The sequence below is a fragment of the Oncorhynchus mykiss genome, unplaced genomic scaffold, assembly GCF_013265735.2.
Source record: "Oncorhynchus mykiss isolate Arlee unplaced genomic scaffold, USDA_OmykA_1.1 un_scaffold_121, whole genome shotgun sequence".
In the NCBI taxonomy this organism is placed as follows: Eukaryota; Metazoa; Chordata; class Actinopteri; order Salmoniformes; family Salmonidae; genus Oncorhynchus; species Oncorhynchus mykiss.
The window spans coordinates 1,680,959-1,692,614 of NW_023493662.1; the positions used below are offsets into that span (position 1 = coordinate 1,680,959).

At 45.2% G+C, this 11,656-nt stretch overlaps 1 protein-coding gene across 1 annotated transcript in view; it reads right to left on the bottom strand.

Annotated features, from left to right (window-relative positions):
* LOC100136000 (VHSV-induced protein) overlaps positions 1-9,516 on the bottom strand; it is a 109,204-nt gene extending 99,688 nt beyond the window's left edge. The window contains 1 exon segment of the mRNA NM_001124337.1: positions 8,888-9,516. Coding sequence (NP_001117809.1) covers positions 8,888-9,484 — 597 coding nt within the window. The 5' untranslated portion in view covers positions 9,485-9,516.
* Between the last annotated feature and the right edge of the window lie 2,140 nt (positions 9,517-11,656).

An 11,656-nucleotide genomic window follows, 5' to 3' on the forward strand; every position in this document is an offset into this window, starting at 1 on the left:
TGGAGAGAGAGAGAGAGACTGATAACTCTGGAGAGAGAGAGAGACTGATAACTCTGGAGAGAGAGAGAGAGACTGATAACTCTGGAGAGAGAGAGAGAGACTGATAACTCTGGAGAGAGAGAGAGAGACTGATAACTCTGGAGAGAGAGAGAGAGAGAGACTGATAACTCTGGAGCGAGAGAGAGAGAGAGAGATAGAGAGAGACTGATACCTCTGGAGAGAGAGAGAGAGAGAGAGACTGATAACTCTGGAGAGAGAGACAGAGAGACTGATAACTCTGGAGAGAGAGAGAGAGAGAGAGAGACTGATAACTCTGGAGAAAGAGAGAGAGAGAGACAGAGAAAGAGAGAGGAGGTCACGATCAGATGAGCTCCTGCATTTTTCAGCATTTTCTTTAAAAAAGATAGCTTAGGAGTTAGAAAAACTTGGATTTTTTGTCAGGAACACATACTGGATTCTACCCTCTACAACATAACCCCTACTTCAAATCAAAACTTAAAACCTACAACCTGATTTTGTACGGAATTACGGAATCACCTGGAAGGTTCACTTAGAACCAATGATTATTACCCTATACAGCAAATTCTCTGGAAAACAACAGAAACCTGAAACACCATCCAACCTGGAACTGAGTGAGTAATGTTTAGTCTGAAACTATATTTTATTTCCAAAAGCCAAGAAGAAAAATACACAACATTACTTTATAAGGACTGAATTCTAACATAATTCTGCCAAGCTTGATACAGCTTCAACTAGCACTGACGTGTCAAGTGAGAGGTGTCAAAGTCCATTAGCCCAACAATGGCAGGAGAGTCACACAGTCTACCCCAACCAAATGGAGAGGCCTTAGAAGCTCCCTCCCGCTGTTCAGAGGTAATTAAAATACAGTACCCTGTGCATGTAAAGAATGATAAGGCAAGAAAAGACCACAAGAAGAAGCTCCTTATGGAAAATCAAGAAACACTTTTTGCTGACTATTACAAAAATGGGAACATCAGCAACCTTATCTTCCACACAAACCATCCCCTGGCATGGCACAGTGCTATATTAGCACACTACCCCTTTGTTAAGAAAGGGGGGGTTAACGAGGGGTGGAAACTCAGAATAACGAGGACTCTGAGTCAGGTAATATAAATATCTATAAGTCCGGAACAGTAATGGTACAGGGTAACCCCAAACAGTTTCAGCTGGACTTTCACCTAATCAAAGAATTAGCCCAGCAGGAGAAGCTCTCCCTTGATAAAGATACCCCCACCCCGAGCGGGTCAGACCAGACCTCTTCATTACGTAACCCCACAGACGAGCAACCCCCAGCGGAGAGTCAACCTCCCAGCACAGATTACCACTCCCTCATTGAAATGAAGGACAAATTCACCCAGCTGGAGGTAAAGCAGGTGGAGCTGGAACAGCAGGTAATTACACTTCAGTCAGCACAGACCCAGACAACAGTCCAGCACAACAAGACCCCCTTAACCAGACCTGGAATGCTGGAGGTGGAGAGAGACATATCTGCACTCTGGACAGTGGTGAGACAACTACAACAGGAGAAAGAGGAGAAGAACAGAGCACTCGAGGAGAGGATCAGACTGCTTGTGCAGGAGAGGTTGAGGGGGATGGAGGAGAGGGTGAGGGGGACGGAGGAGAGGTTGAGGGGGACGGTGTGTGACAGAGAACAACCCACTAGAGAGGTGGCCACCCCCACAGAGAAGCCAGCAGAACAGCCCACCTCAGCACCCGACAAAAGTCTCGACACCACAGCAGAACAGTCCACACCAGACCCTGATCATAGAGTTGACATCACAGCAGAACAGACAAATGAAGAACCCCAAGCCCAGAGGCTCTCACCCCCTCTGAGCACCCCCCCTGTCAGCCACCCTGATAGCCCTTCTGACAACCCCCCCACACCCACTGAGGACAAACACAAGACACAGATTGTACTACTTATGGACTCAAATGGGAAATATATAGAAGAAAAAAACATTTTTCCCAAACACAGTGTGTCTAAACTCTGGTGTCCAAACACCCAGCGCGCCCTCGACCTTCTGTCTAAGGACCAACTAGGCTCACCCAGCCACATAATAATACACACAGGCACAAACGACCTGAGAGCACAGCAGGAAAGGGTGGCCACAGCACTGAAGGGAGTGATTGAAAAGGCTTCTTCTACTTTCCCCAACGCACAAGTGGTTATCTCCACCCTGCCACAATACAGCGGGTAAATTCAAGTATTTCCCGTGACTGTGCCTCAAAACCAAATGTTTTCCTGGCCCACCACTCCACCCTGGACTTGAACAGCCTATATGACCAGGTCCATCTCTACAAGGCAGCAGTGCCCACCTTTGCCCGAACTCTAAAGGACATCGCTCTCAAACGTATCCCCAACACTTCACACAGGAGCAACAGATCAATAGACACCCCACCCAGACCAGCGAGACACCCTCCCAGAACTGCAGGACCCCCCCTGGACCTACACATAGAGGACCCACGCCAAGAGGAATTACATCCAGACCACAGCACACCCAGACACATCCACACCCCCACCCCAACCAATCAACACCCCCCCACGTCAACCATTCCCACACCCCATTTAGGCCCCCTCAGATCAGACCTATGCCACTCCTGCCCACCCCATGCACCCCACCCCGCAAAGAGGGCCTCAACATGGAAGCCACACATACGCCAAGGTAGTGAGCGGGCAAACAGTCCCAACCCCCACTCTCACACTCGCCCAAGCCAATGGCATGTACCAGATGCTCAGCAAGCTCTGCTCACACTTACTGGCCTGAGGCCAAACCACGACCAACAACATTGGACAACATTGGACACCAACAACACACGGACCCACTGGTTGCCCTCTAGGTTACAGAGAGCTGGTAGTCCCATCCACCAAACTACCAGGTGTGAAACAGGGAAGGGACTCAGGGGGGGTATGCTAATTTGGTATAGAGCACACCTAACTCACTCCATTAAATTAATTAAAACAGGAACATTCAGGAACATTCTACATTTGTCTAGAAATTCAAAAGGAAATTATCCTAACAGAGAAAAATGTCCTCCTGTGTGCTACCTATATGCTACCTATGTGCTACCTATATCCCCCCACTAGAATCCCCATATTTTAATGAAGACAGCTTCTCCATCCTGGAGGGGGAAATCAATCATTTCCAGGCACAGGGACATGTACTAGTCTGTGGCGACCTAAATGCCAGAACCGGACAAGAACCTGACACCCTCAGCACACAGGGGGACACACACCTGCCTGGAGGTGACAGCATTCCCTCCCACATATGCCCCCCTAGGCACAACTATGACAACACAACCAACAAAAACGGGTCACAACTCCTGCAGCTCTGTCGCACGCTGGGTATGTACATAGTCAATGGTAGGCTTCGAGGGGACTCCTATGGTAGGTACACCTATAGCTCATCTCTTGGCAGTAGTACTGTAGACTACTTTATCACTGACCTCAACCCAGAGTCTCTCAGAGCGTTCACAGTCAGCCCACTGACACCCCTATCAGACCAAAGCAAAATCACAGTCTACTTAAACAGAGCAATACTCAATCATGAGGCATCAAAGCCAAAGGAACTGAGTAATATTAAGAAATGCTATAGATGGAAGGAATGCAGTTTGGAAACCTACCAAAAAACAATTAGGCAACAACAAATTCAATCCCTTTTAGACAATTTCCTGGGTAAAACGTTCCACTGTAATAGTGAGGTGTAAACTTGGCAGTAGAAAATCTTAACGGTATATTTGACCTCTCAGCTTCCCTATCAAATCTAAAAATCTCAAATAGAAAACCAAAGAAAATTAACAATAATGAGACAAATGGTTTGATGAAGAATGCAAAAATCTAAGAAAGATATTGAGAAACCTGTCCAACCAAAAACATAGAGAACCGGATCACTAAAACAATACAGAAATACACTACGGAAAAAGAAGGAACAGCATGTCAGAAATCAGCTCAATGTAATTGAAGAATCCATAGACTAACCACTTCTGGGAAAATTGGAAAACACTAAACAAACAACAACACGAAGAATTATCTATCCAAAATGGAGATGTATGGGTAAACCACTTCTCCAATCTTTTTGGCTCTATAACAAAGAATAAAGAGCAAAAACATATACATGATCAAATACAGATCTTAGAATCAACTATTAAAGACGACCAGAACCCACTGGATACTCCAATTACATTGAATGAGTTACAGGACAAAATAAAAACCCTCCAACCCAAAAAGGCCTGTGGTGTTGATGGTATCCTCAATGAAATGATCAAATATACAGACAACGAATTCCAATTGGCTATACTAAAACTCTTTAACATCATCCTTAGCTCTGGCATCTTCCCCAATATTTGGAACCAAGGACTGATCACCCCAATCCACAAAAGTGGAGACAAATTTGACCCCAATAACTACCGTGGAATATGCGTCAACAGTAACCTTGGGAAAATCCTCTGCATTATCATTAACAGCAGACTCGTAGACTTCCTCAATGAAAACAATGTACTGAGCAAATGTCAAATTGGCTTTTTACCAAATTACCGTACAACAGACCATGTATTCACCATGCACACCCTAATTGACAACCAAACAAACCAAAACAAAGGCAAAGTCTTCTCATGCTTTGTTGATTTCAAAAAAGCCTTTGACTCAATCTGGCATGAGGGTCTGCTATACAAACTGATGGAAAGTGGTGTTGGGGGTAAAACATACGACATTATAAAATCCATGTATACAAACAACTAGTGTGTGGTTAAAATTGTCAAAAAACACACACATTTCTTCACACAGGGTCGTGGGGTTAGACAGGGATGCAGCTTAAGCCCCACACTCTTCAACATATATATCAACGAATTGGCGCGGGCACTTGGAATGTCTGCAGCACCCGGCCTCCCCCTGCTAGAATCCGAAGTCAAATGTCTGCTGTTTGCTGATGATCTGGTGCTTCTGTCACCAACCAAGGAGGGCCTACAGCAGCACCTAGATCTTATGCACAGATTCTGTCAGACCTGGGCCCTGACAGTAAATCTCAGTAAGACCAAAATAATGGTGTTCCAAAAAAGGTCCAGTCACCAGGACCACAAATACAAATTCCATCTAGACACTGTTGCCCTAGAGCACACACAAAACTATACATACCTTGGCCTAAACATCAGCGCCACAGGTAACTTCCACAAAGCTGTGAACGATCTGAGAGACAAGGCAAGAAGGGCATTCTATGCCATCAAAAGAAACATACATTTCAACATACCAATTAGGATTTGGCTAAAAATACTTGAATCAGTCATAGAGCCCATTGCCCTTTATGGTTGTGAGGTCTGGGGTCCGCTCACCAACCAAGACTTCACAAAATGGGACAAACACCAATTAGGCCGATACCCACTAATTATCAAAATCCAGAAAAGAGCCGTTAAATTCTATAACCACCTAAAAGGAAGCGATTCCCAAATCTTCCACAACAAAGCCATCACCTACAGAGCGATGAACCTGGAGAAAAGCAAGCTGGTCCTGGGGATCTGTTCACAAACACACCCTACAGAGCCCCAGGACAGCAGCACAATTAGACCCAACCAAATCATGAGAAAACAAAAAGATAATTACTTGACACATTGGAAAGAATTAACAAAAAAACAGAGCAAACTAGAATGCTATTTGGCCCTACAAAGAGAGTACACAGCGGCAGAATACCTGACCACTGTGACTGACCCAAAATTAAGGAAAGCTTTGACTATGTACAGACTCAGTGAGCATAGCCTTGCTATTGAGAAAAGCCGCCGTAGGCAGACATGGCTCTCAAGAGAAGACAGGCTATGTGTTCACTGCCCACAAAATGAGGTGGAAACTGAGCTGCACTTCCTAACCTCCTGCCCAATGTATGACCATATTAGAGAGACATATTTCCCTCAGATTACACAGATCCACAAAGAATTTGAAAACAAATCCAATTTTGAAAAACTCCCATATCTACTGGGTGAAATTCCACAGTGTTCCATCACAGCAGCAAGATTTGTGACCTGTTGCCACGAGAAAAGGGCAACCAGTGAAGAACACACACCATTGTAAATACAACCCATATTTATGCTTATTTATTTGATCTTGTGTCCTTTACCATTTGTACATTGTTAAAAACCTGTATATATAATATGACATTTGTAATGTCTTTATTGTTTTGAAACTTCTGTATGTGTGATGTTTACTGTTAATTCTAATTGTTTATTTCACTTTATATATTCACTTGATATATTATCTACCTCACTTGCTTTGGCAAACACATGTTTCCCATGCCAATAAAGCCCTTGAATTGAATTGAATTGAGAGACTGATAACTCTGGAGAGAGAGAGAGAGAGAGAGAGAGAGAGAGAGAGAGAGAGAGGGGCAGACAGAAAGAGAGAGGGGGCAGACAGACAGAGAGAGAGGGGCGGACGGACGGACAGAATGAGAGAGAGAGAGAGGGACGGACGGACAGAGAGAGAGGGATGGACAGACAGAGAGAGGGAGGGACAGACAGACAGACAGAGAGAGGGAGGGGCAGACAGACAGAGAGAGGGAGGGGCAGACAGACAGAGAGAGAGGGGCAGACAGACAGAGAGAGAGAGAGAGAGAGAGAGAGGGACGAACAGAGAGAGAGACGGACGGACAGAGAGAGAGGGACAGACGGACAGAGAGAGATGAACGGATGGACAGAGAGAGAGGGACGGATGGACAGAGAGAGAGAGAGGGATGGACAGAGAGAGAGAAAGAGAGAGAGGGGGACGGACAGAGAGAGGGAGAGAGGGACGGACAGAGAGAGGGAGAGAGGGACGGACAGAGAGAGGGAGAGAGGGACGGACAGAGAGAGAGGGACGGACAGAGAGAGAGGGACGGACAGAGAGAGAGGGACGGACAGAGAGAGAGAGAGAGGGACGGACAGAGAGAGAGAGAGAGGGACGGACGGAGAGAGAGAGAGAGACGGATAGAGAGAGAGAGAGAGAGGGACGGACAGACAGAGAGAGAGAGGGACGGACAGACAGAGAGAGAGAGGGACGGACAGAGGGAGAGAGTGAGACAGGGATGGACAGAGAGAGGGAGAGAGAGACAGGACAACATAATGATTGAGATGAATTGTTTCACATGAAGTTGATTTCATATCACATGTAACAAGACAGTTTAGTTACCTGGAGGAAATGGATGTGATCCTCTGTGTGTGAGAGCTGCTCCAGTTCAGTGCTTCTCTTCCTCAGCTCAGCTATCTCCTGCTTCAGTTTCTCCAGGAGTCCTTCAGCTTGACTCACTTGAGCATTCTCTTGGGCTCTGATCAGCTCCTTCACCTCAGAGCTCCTTCTCTCAATGGAGCGGATCAGCTCAGTAAAGATCTGATCACTGTCCTCCACTGCTGACTGTGCAGAGCGCTGGAGAGAGAGAGAGAGAGACAGAGAGAGAGAGAGAGAGAGAGATACAGTAGGCACAGTTCTGCACCACATTGAGTCAGAACGCTGCCACCTGATCTCCAGGTCCCCCCTCCTGGACAGACAGGTAGAGAACATATTTTTTTGTCCTGCTCTACTCTCCTCCCTCCTGGACAGACAGGTACAGAACACTTATTGGTCCTGCTCTACTCTCCTCCCTCATGGACAGACAGGTACAGAACACCTCTTGGTCCTGCTCTACTCTCCTCCCTCCTGGACAGACAGGTACAGAACACCTCTTGGTCCTGCTCTACTCTCCCCCCTCCTGGACAGACAGGTAGAGAACATATTTTTTTGTCCTGCTCTACTCTCCTCCCTCCTGGACAGACAGGTACAGAACACTTATTGGTCCTGCTCTACTCTCCTCCCTCATGGACAGACAGGTACAGAACACCTCTTGGTCCTGCTCTACTCTCCTCCCTCCTGGACAGACAGGTACAGAACACCTCTTGGTCCTGCTCTACTCTCCTCCCTCCTGGACAGACAGGTAGAGAACACCTCTTGGTCCTGCTCTACTCTCCTCCCTCCTGGACAGACAGGTACAGAACACCTTTTGGTATATCATATCATCATTCAGAAAATTATGCACCACAAGCATACAGTGCCTTGCGAAAGTATTCGGCCCCCTTGAACTTTGCGACCTTTTGCCACATTTCAGGCTTCAAACATAAAGATATAAAACTGTATTTTTTTTGTGAAGAATCAACAACGAGTGGGACACAATCATGAAGTGGAACAACATTTATTGGATATTTCAAACTTTTTTAACAAATCAAAAACTGAAAAAATTTTCTATTCTCTGAAAGGGGTCCAGACAGCCTGTTCCCAACAGTGGGGTCAGTGGGATTGGATAGGGGCCCCTCTCTCTCTCTCTCTCTCTCTGACTGGAGGAGAGAAGTGAAATGGTGTGTCTCCTCTGGTCAACAATACTCACCTTGAAAGACTCCACAGCCTGTTGGAGCTCCTTCAGCTTCTTCTCTCTCTCCTGGAATCTCTGCTGGACCTTCTGCTGACTCATCCCCAGCTGCCTCTGTGGAGAATCACTCTTCAATGAGCTATCAAGCTTTATTAGTCCAGTAGATCAATAGTATAGTAATGTGACATAGGACCCACAGAGAGGAAGGTCTACAATCCTGAGGAAGTCCCTTTGCAATATTATATTATGTTGCTATGTGAATGATTATAGTTTTTATGGTAGGCCTACATGTATCAAGGGGTTGAGACTGAACTTTGGACTCATAAAAGGCCATTCAGAATGATAATAGTGTTTGACTTTAGAAAATGGTGATACATTTGGAGAATCTGGTTCAATATATAAATAAGGTTTGTGTTCATAGTTGTGGATCCATTTCATTTGAATGATCTCATATTCAAACAGATCTTTAATTATTTGTTTATCAGACAGTCACCAATAAGTTGTTCTGGTCTTACCTGTTTCTCAGTCCTCTCTGCTGCAGCTGACACTGTATCATGGCCTTTATGTTCATCCATTGTACACAGATAACAGATACACTGCTGATCGGTACGACAGTAAACCTCCAGCAGTTTGTCATGATGAGAGCAGATCTTCTCCTGTAGTTGTGCGGTGGCTTTGACCAGCTTGTGCTTCTTCAAAGCAGAAAATTCATAGTGAGGTTGGAGGTGAGTCTCACAGTAAGAGGCCAGACACACCAGACAGGACATGAGGGCTTTCTGCTTTCTGGTCCCAGTGCAGAAATCACACGCCACATCTCCAGGTCCAGCATAGCACAGAGCAGGAGGGGGAGCAGCCTGGAGTCCTGTCTTCCTCAGTTTCTCCACCAGCTCAGCCAACATGTTATTTTTCCTCAGATTAGGCCTTGGAGTGAAGGTCTCTCTGCACTGAGGACAGCTATAGACCCCTTTCAGATCATCCTGATCCCAGCAGCCCTCAATACAGCTCCTACAGTAACTGTGTCCACAGGGAATAGTGACTGGCTCCTTCAGTAGATCCAGACAGACAGAACAACATAACTGGTCCTGGTCCAGCAGAACTCCCTGTTGAGCCATTTGGACGGTTGTTCACTCTCACACAGACAGACGACACAGAAACTCAGATCAGTTTTGTTTCCTCAGAAGAGAACTTGTGAAGGGGATGGACTTCCTGGTTCTGCCAGAGGGCTGGGGTTAAAGGGAGGGAAGGAAGGAGTGAGAGAGGGAGGGGTTAGAGGAAGGGAGGGAGAGAGAGAAAACTGCAGGCAAAGTTGAGAAGTGTCACGTTCTGACCTTTATTTCCTTTGTTTTGTCTTTATTTAGTATGGTCAGGGCGTGAGTTGGGGTGGGCAGTCTATGTTTGTGTTTCTATGATTTTGGGGATTTCTATGTTTCGGCCTAGTATGGTTCTCAATCAGAGGCAGGTGTCATTAGTTGTCTCTGATTGAGAATCATACTTAGGTAGCCTGGGTTTCACTGTGTGTTTGTGGGTGATTGTTCCTGTCTCTGTGTGTCTATATTAAAGAACCATGAATAACCACCACGCTGCGTTTTGGTCCGCCTCTCCTTCACCTCAAGAAAACCGTTACAAGAAGGCCTTAGTTCCTAGGACCCTTAATATAGAATAAATTAAATAGAGTGGTTAGAATATATAAAGGGTAACAGTTTCTATGAAGTACATATCTATAATGCTTTTAATGAATGTTGTAAAGTCTTAAACTGATGTGCTGTGATACTAACTATAAGCGTCCATAATAACTCATACGTGGTTGTAAAACTGTACAATGTGTTGTAGATAATTAGCTACAATGGGGGGAGGAGGGAACTTGAAATGGATACAATGTACTGTAGGTGAAATGAATACTGTATGTACAGACTGATCATTGAGAATGAGGTAATACTTTACATTACAGTGTGGTTATTACTGACAGGTCTAGGATCAGGGTTAGAGGTACTACATTCAGCAGTAACCCTAGAATGGAACACTTTACATTACAGTGTGGTTATTACTGACAGGTCTAGGGTCAGGGTTAGAGGTACTACATTCAGCAGTAACCCTAGAATGGAACACTTTACATTACAGTGTGGTTATTACTGACAGGTCTAGGGTCAGGGTTAGAGGTACTACATTCAGCAGTAACCCTAGAATGGAACACTTTACATTACAGTGTGGTTATTACTGACAGGTCTAGGGTCAGGGTTAGAGGTACTACATTCAGCAGTAACCCTAGAATGGAACACTTTACATTACAGTGTGGTTATTACTGACAGGTCTAGGGTCAGGGTTAGAGGTACTACATTCAGCAGTAACCCTAGAATGGAACACTTTACATTACAGTGTGGTTATTACTGACAGGTCTAGGGTCAGGGTTAGAGGTACTACATTCAGCAGTAACCCTAGAATGGAACACTTTACATTACAGTGTGGTTATTACTGACAGGTCTAGGGTCAGGGTTAGAGGTACTACATTCAGCAGTAACCCTAGAATGGAACACTTTACATTACAGTGTGGTTATTACTGACAGGTCTAGGATCAGGGTTAGAGATACTACATTCAGCAGTAACCCTAGAATGGAACACTTTACATTACAGTGTGGTTATTACTGACAGGTCTAGGGTCAGGGTTAGAGGTACTACATTCAGCAGTAACCCTAGAATGGAACACTTTACATTACAGTGTGGTTATTACTGACAGGTCTAGGGTCAGGGTTAGAGGTACTACATTCAGCAGTAACCCTAGAATGGAACACTTTACATTACAGTGTGGTTATTACTGACAGGTCTAGGGTCAGGGTTAGAGGTACTACATTCAGCAGTAACCCTAGAATGGAACACTTTACATTACAGTGTGGTTATTACTGACAGGTCTAGGGTCAGGGTTAGAGGTACTACATTCAGCAGTAACCCTAGAATGGAACACTTTACATTACAGTGTGGTTATTACTGACAGGTCTAGGATCAGGGTTAGAGGTACTACATTCAGCAGTAACCCTAGAATGGAACACTTTACATTACAGTGTGGTTATTACTGACAGGTCTAGGGTCAGGGTTAGAGGTACTACATTCAGCAGTAACCCTAGAATGGAACACTTTACATTACAGTGTGGTTATTACTGACAGGTCTAGGGTCAGGGTTAGAGGTACTACATTCAGCAGTAACCCTAGAATGGAACACTTTACATTACAGTGTGGTTATTACTGACAGGTCTAGGGTCAGGGTTAGAGGTACTACATTCAGCAGTAACCCT